Raw genomic sequence first — 19545 nt, 5'->3', positions numbered from 1 at the left:
GAAAATATCTTATATTTATTCATATAGATGTTGTGTAGATTTTATATTTGTTTTATAAGGAATTTAAAAACTTTTAATTTTAATAAATAATTATAAAACTGTTTTATAAACTTCCAATTTATCATTTATTTATCTACGATAATGGAAGAACCCGCCCCACTAGCATAGTTGGTTATTGCATCGTGCTTATATGAATTTCCGCGATGGAAACACATATCTCCTCGAGACGCGGGGGTCGGCAGTTCGAGTCTGCCGTGGGGCATTTTTTTATAAGAAAATAGTTATTAATAAATAAATTGAATATATATTGTGTTATTTATAAATCTAATATATTATTTAATAAATTAGTTAAAATGCTTTCCTATAAGCATTTTTTGCCTTTTGGAGAGCAGATGCACTTTCCATTTTCAATGATTCTTTGTATTCTTGAATTGTTGTGTTAAGTTTAACAATTTTTTTATCCTTAATCTATTTTATATCAAAAAATATTTTAAAAAAGAAAGAAAATAGAACCTCCCACAATTCACCTATACCTTGAATACATATTTGTTCAATCAACCGAAAATCATGGCTAACAAGTATAATTCCTCCTGTCCAAGAATTACATGCTTTTGCTAAAGCATCAATAGATGTAATATCTAAATGATTCTATACTTGATTAATTTTCTCCTAAAAAATCATATTTTTTACAGTAGGCTCGTCAAGAAGAATAATATGAGGATTTTCCAATGCAAGCTCAGCAAATACAACACGGCTTTTCAATCCATCACTTAATGTCCTGATTTCACTTGTTTGATGAGAACCTGATAAACCAAATCGACCAAGGTGACTCCTCCATTGTTGAATTTCTCGTTCAGGATACAGCGATTTAAATTTATGTTGAATATATGACAAAGGCGATTTATCGTATGGTAATTGATCTGCAGAATGTTGACTATATTTTGCAAGCTTTAGCCCAGATTTTTTTGATATATTACCAGCTGTTGGCATCAAGGCACCTTTTAATATTAAAAATGAAGCAAATTAGAGTGAATTATATAAACCCATAATTAAATTTAATAAAGTAGATTTCCCAGTACCATTTTTTCCTACTAAAGCAATTCTTGAATCCATATCTATAGCAAATGATAAATCCACATATAATGAATTTTTAATATTCCCATCATATGAAAAACATACATCATTAAACTAGCTATTATTTAAAAACAATAACTTAAACTAATTTAAAAACATACAGCAATAATAGGCGGGGATAGTTTCCGAACATTCTCAAATTTAAAAGAAACCATTTTAGGTTGCTCAACTTTTTCAACAAGGCCCGCAGCTTCCATTTTATCTATAATCTTTTGTTTGGATTTTGCCTGACGAACCTATGATCTAGTTAATAATAATTTTGCTTAAATATAAAAATAATTACAAGATTTGCATAGGTACCAGCACTAGAGACAAACTTTTTAATGTGTGCGATTTCATCTAAAAATTACAATGTAAAAAAAATAATTCATCAAAAGAATTAAATATACCTTGTTGTTTAGCATATGCCTTCATCTGATTTACTTCAAGCTCACGCTTCGTGCGTACATATGTATCATAGTTCCCACCATAATATAATAATTGACGATTCATTGTAAGATCTATAATATTTGTACAAACATTATTCAAAAAATCTTGAGAATGAGAGTTAATAATCAAAATTTTATCGTACTTCGACAGATACGTTTCTAACCATACTACCCTAAAGTCATTTAAATATAAAAAAAAAAGATACAAACATACGCTTCAAGATCCAAATGATTTGTGGGTTCATCCAAAAGAAGTAATGTTGGCTTCAAAAATAATGCATAACCAAGTGCTACACGCATCCTCCATCCTCCACTCATATCCTTTGTAGGTTTTTTCATCATCGAAGCGCTAAAACCAAGTCCATGTAATATTATACTTGCTTTTGTTTCAAATGTACTAGGATCTAACTCTTCTAACTCATTATATTTATCCTGAAGTAAGACCTCATCAACATCATCTAATACAGAAAGTTTCTCAATCTCTTCTTCAATCTTTAAAACCCTTTCTTTAGCCGATCCAATAATAAAATCAATCGCATTGGTTTCTGAAGGCTCTGCCTCTTGATTTAAAAGATAAATATCAACATGATAAGGAATTTCAACATCTCTAGAGGCTAATGATTTCAAAAATGTACTTTTTCCAGACCCATTTGCCCCTAAAAGCCCATATCTTTGCCCATAATTCAATTCAATAGTGGCTTAATCAAATATTAACCTTTTCCAGCCCTTTTTTCAAAAAAAAAACATACCATTCTATAAATCATTCATCATAAATCATTCTAAAGCGCATATATTAACGCATATATACCTCTATTAATACTTTTCCATAAAAACTTAATGTATATTGTTCTATCTTAATATCTCGGCTCATTAATCGGCTCGTTAAAACACCTGTTGCATTCCTATCTCCAAGAGAAAGCCCTTGCATGGACGATTCAAGATTATTAACACTTTCAATATCATTTTTTGCTGCTTCCACTTGAGTTTTAGCTGCACGTTTTAATTTTTCTGCCTAAAAAAAACATTAAATAAAAATATCAAGAAATATAAACTAATATTAAACCTCTCGCTTTAGTTTTGATGATGATTTAGACATATAATCAACTAAATCTAAGATAAATAATTTTTTTCACTTATTATATACGGGGAGATTCGATATATAGACGTATTAAAAACAGAGGTAGCTTTATCTTTAAGAATGAAGCAATTAAACCGATAAAAACGATCCAAATCCTATATTAATAGATAAGATTAATATTTCTACGGGGTATATGCGTCTTGTATGCGGTGTATATGCATATCAATGTATAATCTATAAGCAATTTACATCAAAAAAGCTAAAAATATAAGTTTAATGGCTCAAAACAAAGGAAATTCACCATAGGATTACAAAATGAATATCTAAATAAGATAATTTCATGCAAAATTGACCTGAATAATACATATTTTCAACTATGCAAATCTATATAGTCTACCACTATATAGATGCGTTATATGGATAAACATTTAAACCTTTTCTGATGTTCAAATCATATTTTAATCTTCACATGTTTATATTCTCTATTCAAACCTATTAAATTATGTATTTTTACAAGATCAGAATGGGCATTTAAAAAATAATGACATATACGTTCTATATATCTAACTTTAAACAAATATACAGGGAAAAATGGCTATTTCAACTTGTATATAAATAGGCTTAAATGGCAACAATCTTAAGAATTATTTTTATCAGGGTTTATATATTATGCTGTGCTATCGTTTTAGCCTTCTCACGAGATAAAAAGTTCGGTACGTACAAACATATGATAAGTCTAAAAAATGGCATTTTTTGAATGGAAAACAAGCACAAAAGACGCGGAATTAGAGAGGCTTTCTATGGGAGACATGAATGAAGAGTTAGGAGAAGGGTATAATATTTAATAGAGAGATTTAATAAGGTTAAAATTAGTAGATTGGAATATGATAATATGTATGACGGATTAGGGGAAACACTGGAAGAAACAAAGGATGATATGAATGAGGATACGTTTGGGGTGAATATGGAGGAAGTTGGTGTGTTTGGAGGGTTTTTTTGGGGGTGAAATTCATTATATTTAGGAAAAGATTTTGATTTTTCAACAAATACACAAAAAATGGCAAATATGATAAATGAGGAACAAGCATTTTATAGAGAAAAGGATAAGATGATGGAGAAGATGGGGGATATTAAATTTTTATCAGTTGGAAAGGAAAATAGGAAAATTTCAGATACTGAGTATATTTCACGTGTTTCGAATAAAACAGCTCAATCGAAAGATCCATGTTCAGATATGGTAATTAAAGGATATTTGAGGGGGATATTGTTTCTTACATTTTTTTGTTAATAGAAAAATTTGGAATATTTAAAATTACAAACATCGCATTCTGAAACATCTACATATACTAATGAGTCTAAAAAAAAGCATTTTAAGGGATATATTAGTTTGAAAGAAGTGGAAGCACAATTTTTCAAAGATAATAAAAGGAATTCTAATGAATCAGCTCAAGATAATATGTATAATACGGAATTTTTAGATAAAATTCTTGATACAGAAGTAAAAAAGAATACAGGGGTTTTAGAACAAGCGAATTCTAGAAGAGAATTACCTAGATATGATTCTCAAACTAACTCGAAATTACAATACTCTGATTCATTTAGAAATAAAAAATCTGAAAAAATAAATGAAACAAAGCTGTTCCATCATAATCAGAATACAAATGATATGGTAAGATAGGAATTTTTATGATTTTTCTTATATTATTAGTCTAAATATGACGGACTTATGAGCGAGTCAGACAAGAATTTTATTAATCGTATACAGCTTTCTCAACTTGTTTCGGATGATCCATATTCAGACGATTTTTATTATTATTCATACAATTCTTTAAAGAATAAGGATAATCAACAAAAATTGCCGAATAATCCTAAAACATCATGTTCATCACAAGATAAACAGCATCTTAATAAACATAATGGAAATCCTATATTAAAGATACAGCAACAAATACAAAATATAGTAGCTGCAGGAAAAGTAAAACCAAAGGCAACTCAACTTAGTTTAGAAGGTGCACTGGGGAAAATATCTTTTAGCACTGTTAGAACTCCACGACAAATTCTTAGCGTTAAAAAACCACCAGATAGTTCTAAAAAAAATAATATTAAGGTTCGCTTCTTATATGTTATTGTCTTTTTTTTTTTTTTTAAACTTTTATATAGACATGTCATATAAATACTCCAAGGAATCATAAATTTTATCTTTATTCAATCGAAAAAGTTTATGATTCTTTGCTAGAAATTGACGAGATATTGCGAAAACAAAAGCAGAGTAAACAGGGAAATAGTGAGCCTATAGACGATGACGAACACAACAAAAAGATTGCGTTATTAAAGGAACAAATCTTAGAAAGCCTTCATATAACGGAACCAATTCCTAGAAAGTATTTATATTTATCAACAATATATTTATTCTAATGATATATAGTCCTAATGTTGTTCACCCATTTATATCAATTATATCATATAATAAAGGGAAAAAACTAATACCACGAATATTCGAATATATTAGCAGTGAACAAAAGCTAACTATTTTAACTGTGATCACTATATACTTGGATCATCTTGATGTTGTTGTGTACGATTTGTATAATTATTCAAACGAATCACCCCCTGCATATATAAAAGAAAATATCGATACATTCACTCAAGTAGCATTACCATCTTTACTTGCATATGTATCTGAAACTTCCTTGCAAATTATAATCGAGCTATTAAGTATTATGTTGGAAAGAATGAATTTACAAATGATAGCAATGACTAAAATTGGTCTTTCATTTCTTACAATGTTTATTAGTCGTGCAGAAATTATAAAACAATCCGCACAAGCTGACGAATCTGATTTAAAACAATGGTTAGTCTTTAATAACTATTTTAACGTATATTTATTTTTAAAGGAGAAAAATCTATGATTTGATGTTTTCAAAATTAGTAGGTCGATTTATATATGTTTTTCCACCTTCTTTATCCTTTTCCGATGAAATATATCCATGGCAGTTTATGGCAGCGTGCGCTATTTCATCTACACTTGAACAACAACACATTCTAGTTACTGAAGTTCGGTATTTTACTAATTTAATTCGTATAAGACAATTTATTTGTTCTAGGGAAAAAGTTATGGATAATGTTATATCAAGTAAACATCTTCCTCCAAATATTGCTGCAATTAAACTAGGAAACGTTAATCTGTTCTTACACGCACTAGGACTGGACATCGAACAACTTAATATATAATATATTACTAATTAGCTATTTATTATTACATATATTTCTATATTTAATAAATATAATCATCATTTTTAGGGTTTTATCAAGTATATCTTTCAATATCTAATAATAATAATCTAATACATTAAAATAACATTATATTATTAAAACTTATTTGGCAAATTAAATAAGTTTTAATATACAAATGTCATTAAAACCTGAATATATAAAACTTATTTCTTCTGATGATTTTATATTTGTTGTTAAAAGAGCTCAAGCAAGCATCTCTGGAATAATAAGAGAAATGCTTGATGAATCTAGTAAGAAAAAAAGTTTTTTATAAAATTTCATAAATCAATGATCTTATAGATCAGTTTTCTGAGTACAAGAATAATGAAATAAAATTTAAAACTATAAAGTAAAATTTATTATGAACTTTAAAAAATTAATAAAAAAATAGTTCTAAATTATTATATATTGTATGTCAATATTTTTATTTTCATGAAAAATATAAAAATGCCGAGTCTATACCAGAATTTCCAATTGAGCCAGATATAGCGATGGAACTTCTAATGATATCCGACTTTTTAGATGGTAAAGAAAATTAGAGTTTTATATAAAAATAATATTTTTTAGTATAAAAAGGAAATTTATGTATATTTTTTTAATATAATTAATAAATTTTTATACTTTATGAGCATTGTCTTTTATATACATTTTTTCATTCCCAAACCCAATATCCATAAACTTAATAAAACTTATAACTCCAGAGTCAAGTAATGCAAATATAATATGTCTAGTTCCATTTTTTAACCTTTGAAAAGCAGTTGTATTTTTTTCGTAACTTATTAATGGGACTGAATCAAAGATATCTGAGAATTCCTTTAATGATGGTAAAGAGGTTGTCCTAGAGCTTTTATATCATCAGACTCAATCAAAATTTCCAGTATTTTTTTTTTACTTTACAACAATAATATGAAAATCAGGATTTTCAAGTTTAGATTTTCTAAAATTTGGAATTGGTTTCCATACATAATAAGCTATGCTAAAAGGATCCTTTGCTTTATCTTTATCGTAAATATAATTCTCTTTTGAACTAGGAGGACAATGATAAGGAATAATCTCAAGAGATTTGTAAATTTGATCTAATTCATATGAGATATATAAATAAATATGTTTTTTTTTACTATATGAGTAATAACATTTTCCTCTAACCAATGTATTCCAATTATTTGTTGTATATTTCTCAAAAAAACTATAAACAAATCTTATAAGTGCTTTCATCCATAAAAAAAAAGGTGATATTTTTTCAGATCCATATGATACTAAAAAAGAAAGCCTTGAAACCCCTTAAAATATTAATATTCCACTTTTCTGTAAAAAAACCTACTATTTTCACATTCTATTGGTCTAAAAACATAATAACCTAAACGTTTTAAATATGAATAAACCTTCATATCTATAAGATCCTTAAACAAAAAAAATTAAAAAAATACTTGATATCGCTCAATTCCACCTGATTCTTCTAAACAAACAGAATATACAGCTTGAAGACTCATTGGAATTCCATTTTCCCAGAAACATTCTAAAGAACCTCTTTCAACTAAATAAATAACCTCCTCTGGCAACAACCACACAATATTATTATAACATTTTCCAAGAGATTTGAACTGTGTACCACGTAATCTCTCAACTCTCGCAAGTTTTAACTCTGAAACCCAAATAGCCTTTGAATATATTTTTCTATACCATTTTTCTTAAGAAAAACATATATAAACATAGAAAAAAATACTTTGAAATACAGCGCTCTCCAGAAATAACATTAAACATAGAATTTATTCTATTTCTTAATATTTCCTGCTGTTTAAACGTGCCATCTGGCTCAAAATCTTTTTCACCAGGTTTTAAAAAAACTGTATTAGAGATATTTCTAAATTTAAATTAATAAAAAGGTAATATATATAGAAGAATACCTCTTATAATCAGGTAAAAAAGAAAAACCTTGAATCTCGTCTTCAATATCAAAATCACTTGACATAACTTGTTATAGATTGATCGTTAAACGATATATTTTTGAATAAGTTAATAAATAGTAAGAATTAAGAATAAACGATATAGAAATAGCCTATATTTTAGAAAAGCCTTCCTTCAATAATATTTGCAACCATTCGTTTTCTTAATTCTTTAATATCATCTTGTGTATAATCAATTGAACCTTCTCGAGCAATACATTCAGCAGTTTTGCAAGCAAAAACACCACAATCATAGCCATTTGTCTGTATTGGACCAGACTATATTATATTAATAAATAAATAATATATAAGAAAAAAAAACCTCTGGAATATAATCAATCCAATCATCAAGATTAATAGTATTTCCGGATTCTTGAAATAAATAATCTCTTAAAAGAAGAAATACTCTTCCAGAATTTCCATTAAGAGAATCCCAATATTCAAATCTTTTCTTTTTAAAATTAATAATTGACATACACCAATGAATTCCAAGATGAATTGGAATAAGAACATAATCTTGTTCCAAAATATTTACTTTTGCTCTTTTTGTCCAACGTCTTACTCCTTGATAACCTTTTTTTTCCAATGTTGTATAAAAAAAAGTATTAAAAGCATAAACTTTTGGACCTTTAGGTGTAGTTTTTGCTCTTTCAGATATAAGAGCAATATAAAAATTAATAATCTCATCATTAAGCCATTCCTTATCTCTTAAAGTCCTAATATCATGTGGAGTAATTGATATATTAAATTTTACAATTAAAGGATTTTTTAATGAATTGGAAGAAAGTGTTTCTTCTACTTTTTTTAAAATCTCTTTAGATAATGGAGGAGGTTTATCTAATGATTTTATCTATAATATAAATTATAAATTTTTCTTTTTCAAAGAATATTTCTTACAGAAAGATCTTTTAATTTTTGAATTTCATAATCTCTCTTTTGCTTCTCTTTTTGAAGATTTTTCCAACTATAAAGGGATTCATCTTTATAATATTCTTTTAATTGCTTTATTAAATCATCAAAAGATTCATTATCATTCATAAACCGATGTTTCTATAGATGTTTAAGTATCTCATTTAAAAAATAAACTATATTATTACTTGAAAATCATATTTATATTTAGTTTGATCATGCAATTGTTTTCTATGTGTATTTAAAGAATATGAACTTAAAAAATCATTGTTTTTTGATATAGATGGACTCATAGAAGAAAGTATTGGTGAAAAAAGATTGTTAGTCTTTCCTATATTCTGTGTAGAATAATTTTCAAATGACCTTTCATCATAAAACTCAAAACTATCATCTTGAAAATCTGATTTTTTATCTGATTCACCTAATTTTAATGAACAATTCTTTTTTCTTATTAATGGTGTCTGAAAATTATAAATATCTTGAAATAATGACGTTTTTTGAGAACATGGTGACATTAAAGATGTAAATGTTTTAGGATATATAATATTATTATACCGTTTAAGTGCATTTTCAAGAAGTTTGCGTCCTGTCATTGCTGTTTTAGGAAGACGAACTGGATAACTACTAAAATCCTTTTGTCTATTAATAGATATCATTGGATTCTTAAATACATTCGAAGGTCTTTGAAAAATATTCATATTTTTATCCAATAAAAACATTTTATCCATTTTTTTTTGATTTTTTAAATCCTTTTTATCTTCAAAATCATAATATAACTTATCTGACATTTTAAAATCATAAATACTTTGAATTTAGTCCTTTAATCAACCAATTCCTCTTATAAAAGTTAAAATCCATAAATTCCTTTATTTCCTGTCGTTTTAAACAACTTTAAAACCCAATTAATTATCTTATAATTTAAATTTATTAATTTAAATTATAAAACTAATAATAAATTATAGAAAAAATCCATAATATAATATTTCTAAAAATATTGACTCCTTCTTAAATAAAATATTCGCCTTAATATCCTGATTTTAATGACTAATCCACTAATTTAATATAAAAAAACACCAAAGTCTATATAAGACAATCTGTATTTAACTTTTTTATAACCTAATCTTAAGAAATTCTTAATAAAAATATAAAATTCTTAATAAAAATATAATTTTTTTTAACTTTTCTTAACAAAATATTAAGAATTTTTGTCTATTTTAGACAAAATAGTTAAGAAATTAAGAAATTTCTATTAAAAGTCTATATTTTTTAATAAAAATCGATAACAATTCTTAACCTCGATTAAAATTGTTAATAAATATCTTAAGAAAATATTAACTTTTATTAAAGAAATGACAATAGAAAGCCAAATAAACGTACTTTATAGCCTTATTGAAGCATCTCTTGGTATATTTTGTGAAGAAAACGGGGTTAAAAGAAATATAAATCTTAAAAATCCATATGATGCAGTTGCATGTCTTTTTAATGCCTTTATGCTTAAAGCGGGGTATACGCTGCTTGGATTTGGAGAAAGCCATTGTTTAGGTTGTTTTTATTAGTATTTCAGTTTTTTTTTGAAAAAAAAACTGATATTTTAGATGTACCGATTACAGAATCAGAGATAAGGCCTTTATCAGGGATTTTAAAGGAATCAAATGAATCATTTTATACGTTTCGCTATAAATTTGAATGTAAAGAGGAGATAATTCTTATTAAGTTGTTAAAAATGGACAAAAAAATAGTTATTCTTGGTACAATAATGGGAAAAGGAAATACCGTTACATATGATATATTTATTGATGAATATATACAAAAAGACTCTTTTCCATATCCAGATGAAGGAAAAGATAGGTCATTAGGGGAGATATATGTTTCGAATGAAAAAGTAGTAGAGTTATTAAAAATATATCAATGTAATATTATTGAAAAATTGATTCCATCGAATGAAAAATCAAAATTTAAAAAAAATAAGTAAGTTATAGATATTATATGTTTTTTATGTATAATTTACAATATATAGTCTTTGTGAAGAGAGTTTTTTTGAAATACCAAAAAATAATTTTCCTTCATTATGTATGGAGAATCCTATATCTTATAAATTTAATGTAGAACAAAACAAGAATCAAACATCAGATTTTTGTAATATTTCTATTGGAAGTGATGACTTATACCCATCGGGAATAGGAAAACATCCTATGCTAATACCATCTATAATAAAAGAACCTATAATAGATGAAATTAAAGGATGTAATAATGGAATGTATCCTAGTAAATCGCATCCTATTTTTAGAGGAGCTAAAGGAAAAGAAGGCTTTCAGTATAATAATTTGAATTGATATATATTTATAATATTAATTTATATAGATTACCAACAGGTATCAGATATGATCCGATATCTCCCAACGATGAAATTGGATTGGGGCTAAAAGGGTTGGGAAATCCTTCACGCAGATATAAAAATATTGGAGAGCCTGATAATGATGAATTTTTACCACCAGATGTAGATAGAATGGTACAAATTTATCGAAATTATATGAAATACAGCTGATCTATTTTAGTATATATAATAATACATAGATAGCTTTTAATTGCTGAGGGAGTACGTCTTTGTTTTTTTTTTTTTGATAATAAATTATAAATAGTTTATGTTTTTTTCTAATATATTTTTATACGTGTATGTTACACTCTAAAAGGCTAGATTTTAAAGAATATATATATATAGGAAATAAATAAAAAAAAATCCTACTGCTCAACATATCATTAAATTCAAATAAAACATGTATTTACATTTTTGATAGATGAGAATAAAAATAAATAAAATTGTAAGAATAAGAAATCTTATTCTTGATCTTTTAGCATAGTACATACAGTTTCCAAAAGACGTTTTATATCTTTCTCCTCTACATCATGTGCTACAAGATTTTAGTAGTAAATAAAATATTAATAATATTCTTACTATCATCTATTTTACCCCAACGTTCTATTTCAAAAAGAATCTCTAATTGTGCCAAATTAAAAGCCTTTTCAGCATCTAAACGTTCAATTGATGGACTGTTTGCAGTTGCTACCATTTTTGCCCCAATAATAAAACTTTTACTAAGACAAATTGCACGTTCAAGAGCTGCAAATTGCCATTGATCAAGATTACAGACCCATTCCTTAATTAATTTCTTCGTTTTTTCAGGCTGTGGGTTCATTATAATTCCAAAATCATTATTTGTCTTTAATATTTCTACATTCCAATATTTTTGCGCCCATTCATGAAGAGGTTCCCACATTTTCTTCTGTAAAATAAGTAAATCACCCCCTGATTCATTCTTTGGTGCAAATGATAGAACTGTATCCGTATCTAAATATTTTAAAAGCCCATTAGAAGCCTTTTCTCTGTATTTTTTCTCTGAAAAAACATCAATTGCTCTAGAAGATAAAGATACTAATGGTAAAGAGTGATATTCAAAAAAATTAGAAGAAGAAGTGCGACATTCTGATAAAAGAGAATGTGCCAGATTATGTTTCCTCAATGGAAATTTAAAATTCTTTCCTGATGGTGTCTTAAATGGATTATTATTAAGTAAAATTTGATATCCATCTAGAATTATCAAAAAAAAAGACGATATTTTGAAAAAAAAAGTAAACCCAAGAGTTTTTCCAAGTAAAAACAGTCTGAAAAATCCTTATTATCCAATTTAGAAGCTATATTATGTATTAATTTCCTATAAAATCTGTTTTTTCTATCTTGAAAAAGAGTAAAGATAGAATGTTTTGATATAGAGTATCTCAATCCTCTTAAAATAAAAAAAATCAACATAATTTAAGCTTTAAAAAGATTTCTATGTTTTAATTTATTAAAAAACCATATATTTTAATTATTGATCTTTAATTCTAAAATATACAAGATATATTTATTAAGAAAACGGTACATTTAAAACTATTAAGCCAAAAAAAAAGATACATTAGATTCAATTACCTTTTCCCTGTTAAAAATAAAATGATCGCAAGTGTATAATTTAATAATAATATAAATCTCCAATCTTTTTATAAATTATAGTGTTTAATATTTTTCTATTAACGATCCTCAGCCCATTCATTCTTTAAATTATAAAGGTTAATGATTTGAATTCATAAAAAATTATAATAACCTCTTTTTTTATAATTTCCTCTTCTTCTGGAGTAAAATCATTTACAATATTAAATCTAAAAGATTATATTAACATATTTTAAAAAAATATTTAAGACTTAAAGTGTCTTATCTAAATAATGAGTCATTTACTACTTACGTTTTACGAATTTCTTCAGGTGTCTTGTTTTTAATCATATTTGCTACTGTTTTACATCCAATATCAAGAAGAGGCTTAATATCAAGATAATTGCTCGCTAAAATTATCTCGAAAAGCATTTCTTGATCAACTTGCATAAACTTTTGATCCCATTCATCAATCTCTGTAGATTTTTTCAAACGATGCATAGATAAATCCGAATCATCATCTGTTGATAAAAGAGGATCTCCACGATGATGTTCACACCATTCAAGAACCTTTTTTTACATATTTTTTTAATAAAAATTCCATAAAAATAATACATTTATTACTTTTCTTAAAACATTGGATGTTACGTTTGGTAATGGAATAGGTGAATCCAATTCTCCAATATCTATAAATTTAATAATAATTGAGTCCTATAAATTCCCTTTATTCTTCATTCATACCCTCAAGCATATTTTTTATTAAAATAGATCTTTCTGCAACTATTTTATCTAAAAAAATCAATTTTTATTACTTTTTTTTTAATCAAAATTACCAACAATAAAACTCTCATTATCTGAAGACATAAGAGTTACTTTTGACATATTTTCCATGTATTTAAAAGAAGAATTTTAAAATTTTTACTTTTCAACTTAATCTAAAGCAGACAAACCTTCGATAACCGAGTAATTATAAAAAGAATATCAATTTAAAGCAGAGAAATTCAAACCAGAAGACCTTTAAAGAACAAGGAATTCATATTCTTCTCTATAATTAATGAATTTATAATCTATATAAATGAAAGCAATATATTTGTTTAAAAAAATAATTACCAGAATAAAAAAAAAGAAAAAAAAAAGAAATTTGATTAGATAGCAGTATATCCTTCTCTATATGGACCTCCCATATTCCTTATATAAACAATTACCCTTAATGCAAAATCTTTAATAAAATATTTCATATTTTTGATCATTTCTATGTATGAAAATAAATCGAATTCAAAGAAACCATAACTATAAATCAGTTAATTAATCTAATTCCCTCTTTTTTTTGGAAAAATACTGTCTATAATTGAAATATATATGAGAAAAAATAAAAAATAAAATAATTAAAATGAAAATAATAATAAGCCATATAAAAAAAGAAAAAATAGACGTTCCATTCTTCTTTTTCACATAATTGATATCCTTACATGCAGACTTTGTCTTCCATTCTAACCAAACCATAGAATATTTATAAGCAATCAATTTTGGATCATGTTCCTAAAAATAATATAAAATATTAATTTATACATAAAAAAACACAAATACCTTCTCATCACATATAAAATTAATAATTGCCGATAAATTGCTTTTTCTAGCTCGATTATTATGAAACATCACTTCAAACCCATCTTAAATCCCATTAGTAATTAATCTTTCGATACTAAAACAAACTATCTGTTAAATATTTATCATCAATGTCAAAATAAAGTCCTTTCACTTCTTCAATCCTTTCTTTTTCCCCTGAAATAACTCTTTTAACCCCACATACTAATTTTATCATTAAAAATACATTTTTCTCCATTTTTTCCCCTTCATACTTCGTGATTCTTTCTTACAATTCCCTTCCCCTCCAAAAACCTCTGAATTCATTCCTTTACATAAACTAATACTCCATGTCATATTTATTTTTTCTGTATCTAATGTATATATATTCGTCACATAATATATATAATCCAATGCCTTCAAATTAAACCAAAATCCATCCAGATTAAATGAACATTCAAATAACCCATAAACATTCATATAAAACTTGCTTATAAGCAAAATTAAAGCTAAAACATTCATTTTTTTGATCTTTTATTAATAAAAACGTCTAAATATACCATAGCAACCTTCTTATATATCATCTTATCTCTTATCTCTTATATTATATGATATCTTATCTAATCTCTTATCTTATCTCTTATCTTATCTCTTATCTAATATATTATCCTATTTTTATAAATATTACAAAACTAAAGAAACCAACTGCTTCTCAATCAAATACCCAGCTTAACCCAAGCAAATCCATAGCTTTCCTTAATAAATAAAGACAAAAATAAAGTGATCGTGTTTAAATTTTTAAAGAACTTAAAATAAAGAATCTATATAGTTATAACGCTTTAAAAAAGCCTTTAAAACTATTGAATCTTAAAGAATATAAAATACAAAAGAAATCTTAAGATTTTTTTCATATTAAAACCTTGAAAGAATTTTCAAGGCTATAAAAAGAGGGCAAAAACAAAAAATAAGCAAAAAAAATGGGAGTTTAACAAAATTTTAAAATAAAAAAGGGTTAGCAAAGAAGATTTATGTTTTGAAGGAAAAAATAAAGATAATCCTTTGAGCTGATATTTTTTTTCGCATTTAAAAACAATCAAAATATCCGTCGTGGACTTAACATCAATCAAAAAAAATCTACAAAAAAACAGAGATAAAAAGCCATATTTTAAGGAATAAAGGGCCAAATAGTCAATATTTCATATATAAATAGTATTAGAATAAGGAACTGACTGTTTATGTCTACAATTACCAATTTTCAAACAATCGGTAAGTTTTTAAAAGAAAAAAAACAAGAAATAATAAGGGAAATAGATCCTTTTTTTGATACAGGCGATGATGATACACCTCTCAAAAGTTATATTCGTATGTTTATGATATTTTTTTCGGGGGAAAAAGCCGAAAAAAATGTTTTTTTTGAATAGAATTAAATTTTTTTAAGATATTAGAATTCAGCAACGTAATGGACGTAAAACTCTTACAACTATTCAAGGATTACCATTGGAATATGATCAAAAACGTATTCTCAGAGCGTTGAAGAAGGTTAATATTTTTATTTTATAATAATATAATGTTTTTAAGCAATCGGATAGGATTTTGCTTGTAACGGCACAATAGTTAAAGATGATGAAATGGGAGAAGTAATCCAGCTTCAAGGAGATCAACGTGCTAAGGTTATGGAATTTTTAACATCCCAATTACCTATTCAAAAGAAATCTGTTAAAGTTCATGGTATTCTTTTTTTTTTTTTTATAATGAATTTTATTAATTTTTTTCAATTTAGGATTTTGAAATTACTAGGTTTCCGATAGTTATTCAAGTTTAGAATTTAATAATTGGATACCTGCATGTTATATTTACGACGAGAGCATCTTATATTTTCATAGTTATTCTCTTGATTTTTAAAGTTTTAGTTTTATTATTTTTTTCATTCAAATGTTTTTCAAATGCAGAGTTTTGATCTCTTTCAGGGGTTTTAGCACAAATTTATTATTTTTTACTTATTTTTTCTAAATTCAAATTTCATCTTCTTTTTTTCAAAAAAAAAAAATTACTTCCAAATACACAACTCAACACATTCCTAACAACTTCTTCTTCTTTTATTCTTATCTATAAAACTATAAAACGCCTTTTTCCTTTTTTTTTAATGTTTCATTTTTATATATATATAAATGAGATTTAACTTAATTGAAATTTAATAGTTTTTCTTAAGTTCTTAAGAATTTTCTTAAAAATATTAAGAATGTCAAAGACAAACCGCGTTGTATCAACAATTGATATTAACTTTACCCTTAGAAAAGGTTAAGAAAGTTAATTTATTAATTAATTTTTAATATTTTTCTTAGTTTTTGGAAAATCAGAGTTTAGAGGGTGTCAAAAGGAAGCTATAGAATCAGCATTAAAAGGTATTTAGATATATATTGTTTTTCCTCCAGGAAAATGGTTTTAGGAGAAGATATTTTTATTATTGCGCCTACAGGAATGGGTAAAAGCCTATGTTACCAACTTCCAGCAATTGTAGCAGATCATGGCGTTACTATTGTTGTTTCGCCACTTCTAGCATTGATGGTTTATTGTTTTTTATTGAAGGATCAGTTAAAATATTGATTATTTAAAAGAATAACCAAGTGGACATTTTACGTGCAAAAAAACTACCAGCAGCAACGCTTAATTCTACAACATCAAAGGAAAATAGAAGACGTGTAATTTTATAAATCATTTATCTCTTTATTTTGATTTTAAATGACAGATTCTTGAAGATTTGGCGTGTGGACATCCTCAAGTAAGGCTTCTTTATGGTAAATGAAATATTGAGAGGATGGAATGGATTAATTTATTGTTAAGTAACACCGGAACTTCTTTCAACAGAAAGTTTTCGGAAAGATCTTCTGAATGTTTATCAACATGGAGAATTGTAAATCTAGAATCAAATAAAATACATATAATAATGATTAAAGACATAGATTTGTTATTGATGAGGCACATTGTGTTTCAGAATGGGGACATGATTTTAGAAAAGATTATAAACTGTTATCATTTTTAAGAAAGGTATATTTTATTTGGTAAATTATTATTTTAATTATTTTAGAAATACCCCAAAATACCAATTATGGCATTAACAGCAACAGGTAAATCCCTATGCTAATATTTTTTGTCTTATTATTTTTAGCTACTGAGAAGTTGCCATTATCTAAATATGTTTTAATAATTTTTAACTTTTATAGAGTTAGATTAGATGTTGTTAAAATATTAGGACTTCCACCTCCTCCAATTCTTAAAGTATTCATAGAGACCTTTTCTAGGAAGAATTTACATTTTGAAGTACGTTATAGATCTGAAAAACATGATCATTATGAAGATTTTCAAAAATTTATACTTTCAGTATATACAAGAAAGAAAAAAAGGCTATCTCTTATGAATGGTAATCATAAGAATGATATAAATTCAAATAAAAATCTATTTGTTTCTATATGTGGAATAATATATGCTAAAAAAAGAGATACATGTGAAGAAGTAGCAAAGAGACTTAAGAGTGATGGAATTAATGCCCAATCATATCATGCAGGATTATCTCCAACAACACGCGACAGGATTATGAAGCTTTGGTGTGAAGGAAAAATAGATATAATTGTAGCAACAATTGCATTTGGAATGGGTGTTGATAAGGAAGATGTAAATCATAAGAATTTCATATTTATAAATAACTTATAATTTAAAGGTAAGATTTGTAGTACATTGGGACATGTCAAAAAGCATGGAAGGTTTGTGAATAATAGTAAATATATTTTCTTAGAATTGGCAGCATATTATCAAGAAGCAGGTCGTGCAGGGAGAGATAACAAAACTAGTCGTTGTATATTATATTATTCAAGAGAAGATCGTGATAGAACTCGATATATCTTACACCAAGAAATAGAACAGAAGAAAAGAAAAAGAAAATTGGAAGAAAAGGATGCTTTTAATATAAATAGTTTTGAAATGGTAATATTTCTATATTTAATAAATAAATAATATAGGTTTTTAGTTAGTGAATTACTGCGAAAATGTAACAAAATGCAGACATTTGTTTTTAATTGAATATTTTAGTGAAATAATTTCTGAAAATTCAGATAATCAAAATTGTATTAAATCATGTGATATATGGTATATCTGTTTTTATATCAAACCATACTAACTATTATTATAGCAAAAATCCAGTACTTCTAACATATATATATATATATTTAATTCATATTAATATCTTTAGGAAAAAGTAAAAATTAATAAAATCTCTCAATTGACAGAGGAATCTCATTTAAGCGAGTCCTATCCTCCTTTAACTCCAGAGAAGTATTTCGAGGATAATACATCAAAGATTTCAGACAACTATAAAAAAAGTAATAGAACAACGAATACTAGCTCAGAAAGTGATGAAGAAATTCCAATTGCTGATAGAGGATCTTTACAATTTAAAAAACCAAATATTGTTGATGAAACTTTTTATAAAAGAAAAGAAAGTGAACAAAGAGAATGGTTATTCGGAAAAAAAAGAAAGAATCTAGACGATTCTCCTACATTGGATGAGAAAAAACCAGATGTTGCTGTTAAATTGGAATCAGAAGTAGATAACCTAGTTTTATCAAAATTGACATGCCCATTTTCAACAAAAATTGACATTAATATAAGATTAACCTTTTATAAAAGCATAAAGTCATCACTTTCCGAAACAATTAATGAAAATGATACTTCAGATGCTAGATCAAGTATGTGGGATGCTTTAAATGCTTCATACTTAACAAAAAGTCAAAAAATTAACGTTATTGATCTTGCTTCAATAACTATTGAAGCAGGCGTCTTTCTTAAAAGCTGTACAACAACTTTTTATCATAATATTGCTGCTCATAAAGTTAAAGATGCAAAATTATCTGCTCTTGGAAAATATTCTACATCTAATGAAGTCTGGCAAGCCTTAGAATTTGCTATAAAAAATATTGACTAATAATAAATAATTTTTATTACAGCATTATAAATATATATATAATTTAACTGTTTATTATGAACTATTTATGCATAATTCAAAATCAAAATGGTACATTTATCAATATTAAATATCATTTGTTCATATATGTTGTCATAAAATTCATTTTAACCTTGATTTATGGCTATTTTAAATTAGTTGAAATAGAAAAATGTAATGTTAGAAATATTGGTATACTATCACTAATCGTAACAAATATCATAAATCTTTATAAAAACACT

At 26.0% G+C, this 19545-nt stretch overlaps 11 protein-coding genes and 1 non-coding gene across 12 annotated transcripts; 6 read left to right on the top strand and 6 right to left on the bottom strand.

The window, feature by feature from the left end:
* Window positions 1-153: 153 nt before the first annotated feature.
* T552_05004 lies at window positions 154-262 on the top strand. The gene has a single exon. It is a non-coding gene; the product is annotated as a tRNA-Ile (tRNA).
* An 86-nt stretch (window positions 263-348) lies between these two features.
* T552_00536 (hypothetical protein) lies at window positions 349-2658 on the bottom strand (the record flags this gene model as incomplete). The annotated part of the gene is made up of 10 exons (XM_018369151.1): window positions 349-468; window positions 514-648; window positions 691-998; window positions 1044-1188; window positions 1236-1370; window positions 1418-1473; window positions 1524-1735; window positions 1777-2260; window positions 2361-2574; window positions 2626-2658. The coding sequence occupies 10 exons, from the start codon at window positions 2656-2658 to the stop codon at window positions 349-351; spliced, it is 1842 nt and encodes a 613-aa protein (XP_018227421.1).
* Window positions 2659-3339: 681 nt separating this feature from the next.
* On the top strand, window positions 3340-5917 carry T552_00535 (hypothetical protein). The gene is made up of 9 exons (XM_018369150.1): window positions 3340-3472; window positions 3517-3617; window positions 3663-3877; window positions 3932-4309; window positions 4349-4747; window positions 4801-5021; window positions 5066-5491; window positions 5535-5699; window positions 5745-5917. The coding sequence occupies exons 1-9, from the start codon at window positions 3384-3386 to the stop codon at window positions 5869-5871; spliced, it is 2121 nt and encodes a 706-aa protein (XP_018227420.1). The 5' UTR covers window positions 3340-3383; the 3' UTR covers window positions 5872-5917.
* A 132-nt stretch (window positions 5918-6049) lies between these two features.
* Window positions 6050-6492, top strand: T552_00534 (hypothetical protein; the record flags this gene model as incomplete). The annotated part of the gene is made up of 3 exons (XM_018369149.1): window positions 6050-6164; window positions 6214-6262; window positions 6305-6492. 3 exons carry the CDS (start codon window positions 6050-6052, stop codon window positions 6450-6452), a joined length of 312 nt encoding a protein of 103 aa, XP_018227419.1. The 3' UTR covers window positions 6453-6492.
* T552_00533 (hypothetical protein) lies at window positions 6491-7928 on the bottom strand. The gene is made up of 7 exons (XM_018369148.1): window positions 7818-7928; window positions 7637-7774; window positions 7341-7587; window positions 7235-7295; window positions 7032-7193; window positions 6806-6989; window positions 6491-6757 (listed from the first exon to the last, which is right to left on the bottom strand). The coding sequence occupies exons 1-7, from the start codon at window positions 7880-7882 to the stop codon at window positions 6529-6531; spliced, it is 1086 nt and encodes a 361-aa protein (XP_018227418.1). The 5' UTR covers window positions 7883-7928; the 3' UTR covers window positions 6491-6528.
* A 2-nt stretch (window positions 7929-7930) lies between these two features.
* On the bottom strand, window positions 7931-9599 carry T552_00532 (hypothetical protein). Its single transcript, XM_018369147.1, has 4 exons — window positions 8954-9599; window positions 8754-8906; window positions 8179-8706; window positions 7931-8135 (listed from the first exon to the last, which is right to left on the bottom strand). The coding sequence occupies exons 1-4, from the start codon at window positions 9551-9553 to the stop codon at window positions 7977-7979; spliced, it is 1440 nt and encodes a 479-aa protein (XP_018227417.1). The 5' UTR covers window positions 9554-9599; the 3' UTR covers window positions 7931-7976.
* Window positions 9600-10068: 469 nt separating this feature from the next.
* On the top strand, window positions 10069-11393 carry T552_00531 (hypothetical protein). Its single transcript, XM_018369146.1, has 5 exons — window positions 10069-10307; window positions 10361-10733; window positions 10783-11079; window positions 11127-11274; window positions 11321-11393. The coding sequence occupies exons 1-5, from the start codon at window positions 10115-10117 to the stop codon at window positions 11327-11329; spliced, it is 1020 nt and encodes a 339-aa protein (XP_018227416.1). The 5' UTR covers window positions 10069-10114; the 3' UTR covers window positions 11330-11393.
* Window positions 11394-11561: 168 nt separating this feature from the next.
* Window positions 11562-12634, bottom strand: T552_00530 (hypothetical protein). Its single transcript, XM_018369145.1, has 3 exons — window positions 12399-12634; window positions 11719-12351; window positions 11562-11674 (listed from the first exon to the last, which is right to left on the bottom strand). Exons 1-3 carry the CDS (start codon window positions 12568-12570, stop codon window positions 11601-11603), a joined length of 879 nt encoding a protein of 292 aa, XP_018227415.1. The 5' UTR covers window positions 12571-12634; the 3' UTR covers window positions 11562-11600.
* Window positions 12635-12792: 158 nt separating this feature from the next.
* T552_04069 (E3 ubiquitin ligase complex SCF subunit scon-3) lies at window positions 12793-13608 on the bottom strand (the record flags this gene model as incomplete). The annotated part of the gene is made up of 6 exons (XM_018372120.1): window positions 12793-12851; window positions 12902-12956; window positions 13040-13296; window positions 13351-13412; window positions 13468-13515; window positions 13560-13608. 6 exons carry the CDS (start codon window positions 13606-13608, stop codon window positions 12828-12830), a joined length of 495 nt encoding a protein of 164 aa, XP_018227414.1. The 3' UTR covers window positions 12793-12827.
* Window positions 13609-13871: 263 nt separating this feature from the next.
* On the bottom strand, window positions 13872-14832 carry T552_00529 (hypothetical protein; the record flags this gene model as incomplete). Its single annotated transcript, XM_018369144.1, has 5 exons — window positions 13872-14016; window positions 14159-14265; window positions 14314-14396; window positions 14440-14535; window positions 14586-14832. The coding sequence occupies 5 exons, from the start codon at window positions 14830-14832 to the stop codon at window positions 13872-13874; spliced, it is 678 nt and encodes a 225-aa protein (XP_018227413.1).
* Window positions 14833-15499: 667 nt separating this feature from the next.
* Window positions 15500-16135, top strand: T552_00528 (protein translation factor sui1). The gene is made up of 5 exons (XM_018369143.1): window positions 15500-15576; window positions 15622-15672; window positions 15749-15849; window positions 15900-16038; window positions 16091-16135. The coding sequence occupies exons 1-5, from the start codon at window positions 15546-15548 to the stop codon at window positions 16096-16098; spliced, it is 330 nt and encodes a 109-aa protein (XP_018227412.1). The 5' UTR covers window positions 15500-15545; the 3' UTR covers window positions 16099-16135.
* Window positions 16136-16503: 368 nt separating this feature from the next.
* T552_00527 (hypothetical protein) lies at window positions 16504-19331 on the top strand. The gene is made up of 15 exons (XM_018369142.1): window positions 16504-16607; window positions 16653-16712; window positions 16757-16875; window positions 16926-17009; window positions 17057-17105; window positions 17152-17221; window positions 17265-17355; window positions 17396-17435; window positions 17477-17486; window positions 17532-17979; window positions 18026-18068; window positions 18110-18288; window positions 18332-18450; window positions 18494-18503; window positions 18554-19331. The coding sequence occupies exons 1-15, from the start codon at window positions 16550-16552 to the stop codon at window positions 19283-19285; spliced, it is 2112 nt and encodes a 703-aa protein (XP_018227411.1). The 5' UTR covers window positions 16504-16549; the 3' UTR covers window positions 19286-19331.
* Window positions 19332-19545: the final 214 nt, after the last annotated feature.

Source organism: Pneumocystis carinii, assembly GCF_001477545.1.
Source record: "Pneumocystis carinii B80 chromosome Unknown supercont1.2, whole genome shotgun sequence".
Lineage (NCBI taxonomy): Eukaryota > Fungi > Ascomycota > Pneumocystomycetes > Pneumocystales > Pneumocystaceae > Pneumocystis > Pneumocystis carinii.
This window is presented reverse-complemented; position numbering and strand designations above follow the sequence as displayed.

Bases quoted from the DNA above. Each gene is read 5' to 3' on its own strand.
- T552_00535 (XM_018369150.1), top strand. From the start codon at position 3,384: ATGGCATTTTTTGAATGGAAAACAAGCACAAAAGACGCGGAATTAGAG. The intron at 4,310-4,348 runs GTAAGATAGGAA...TTATATTATTAG, and splicing joins ATCAGAATACAAATGATATG to TCTAAATATGACGGACTTAT. The intron at 5,022-5,065 runs GTATTTATATTT...AATGATATATAG, and splicing joins ACGGAACCAATTCCTAGAAA to TCCTAATGTTGTTCACCCAT.
- T552_00533 (XM_018369148.1), bottom strand. From the start codon at position 7,882: ATGTCAAGTGATTTTGATATTGAAGACGAGATTCAAGGTTTTTCTTTT. The intron at 7,775-7,817 runs GTATTCTTCTAT...ATTTAAATTTAG, and splicing joins TTTTTACCTGATTATAAGAG to AAATATCTCTAATACAGTTT. The intron at 6,990-7,031 runs GTAAAAAAAAAC...CATATGAATTAG, and splicing joins AAAATGTTATTACTCATATA to ATCAAATTTACAAATCTCTT.
- T552_00532 (XM_018369147.1), bottom strand. From the start codon at position 9,553: ATGTCAGATAAGTTATATTATGATTTTGAAGATAAAAAGGATTTAAAA. The intron at 8,907-8,953 runs GTAATAATATAG...AAACATCTATAG, and splicing joins AATATAAATATGATTTTCAA to AAACATCGGTTTATGAATGA. The intron at 8,136-8,178 runs GTTTTTTTTTCT...AATATAATATAG, and splicing joins GGATTGATTATATTCCAGAG to TCTGGTCCAATACAGACAAA.
- T552_00531 (XM_018369146.1), top strand. From the start codon at position 10,115: ATGACAATAGAAAGCCAAATAAACGTACTTTATAGCCTTATTGAAGCA. The intron at 10,308-10,360 runs GTTGTTTTTATT...CTGATATTTTAG, and splicing joins TGGAGAAAGCCATTGTTTAG to ATGTACCGATTACAGAATCA. The intron at 10,734-10,782 runs GTAAGTTATAGA...TACAATATATAG, and splicing joins TCAAAATTTAAAAAAAATAA to TCTTTGTGAAGAGAGTTTTT.
- T552_00530 (XM_018369145.1), bottom strand. From the start codon at position 12,570: ATGTTGATTTTTTTTATTTTAAGAGGATTGAGATACTCTATATCAAAA. The intron at 12,352-12,398 runs GTTTACTTTTTT...TGATAATTCTAG, and splicing joins TTACTTGGAAAAACTCTTGG to ATGGATATCAAATTTTACTT. The intron at 11,675-11,718 runs GTAAGAATATTA...AAAATCTTGTAG, and splicing joins TTGGGGTAAAATAGATGATA to CACATGATGTAGAGGAGAAA.
- T552_00528 (XM_018369143.1), top strand. From the start codon at position 15,546: ATGTCTACAATTACCAATTTTCAAACAATCG. The intron at 15,673-15,748 runs GTATGTTTATGA...AATTTTTTTAAG, and splicing joins ACCTCTCAAAAGTTATATTC to ATATTAGAATTCAGCAACGT. The intron at 15,850-15,899 runs GTTAATATTTTT...GCAATCGGATAG, and splicing joins TTCTCAGAGCGTTGAAGAAG to GATTTTGCTTGTAACGGCAC.
- T552_00527 (XM_018369142.1), top strand. From the start codon at position 16,550: ATGTCAAAGACAAACCGCGTTGTATCAACAATTGATATTAACTTTACC. The intron at 16,713-16,756 runs GTATTTAGATAT...AAATGGTTTTAG, and splicing joins TATAGAATCAGCATTAAAAG to GAGAAGATATTTTTATTATT. The intron at 17,980-18,025 runs GTAAATCATAAG...TATAATTTAAAG, and splicing joins TGGGTGTTGATAAGGAAGAT to GTAAGATTTGTAGTACATTG.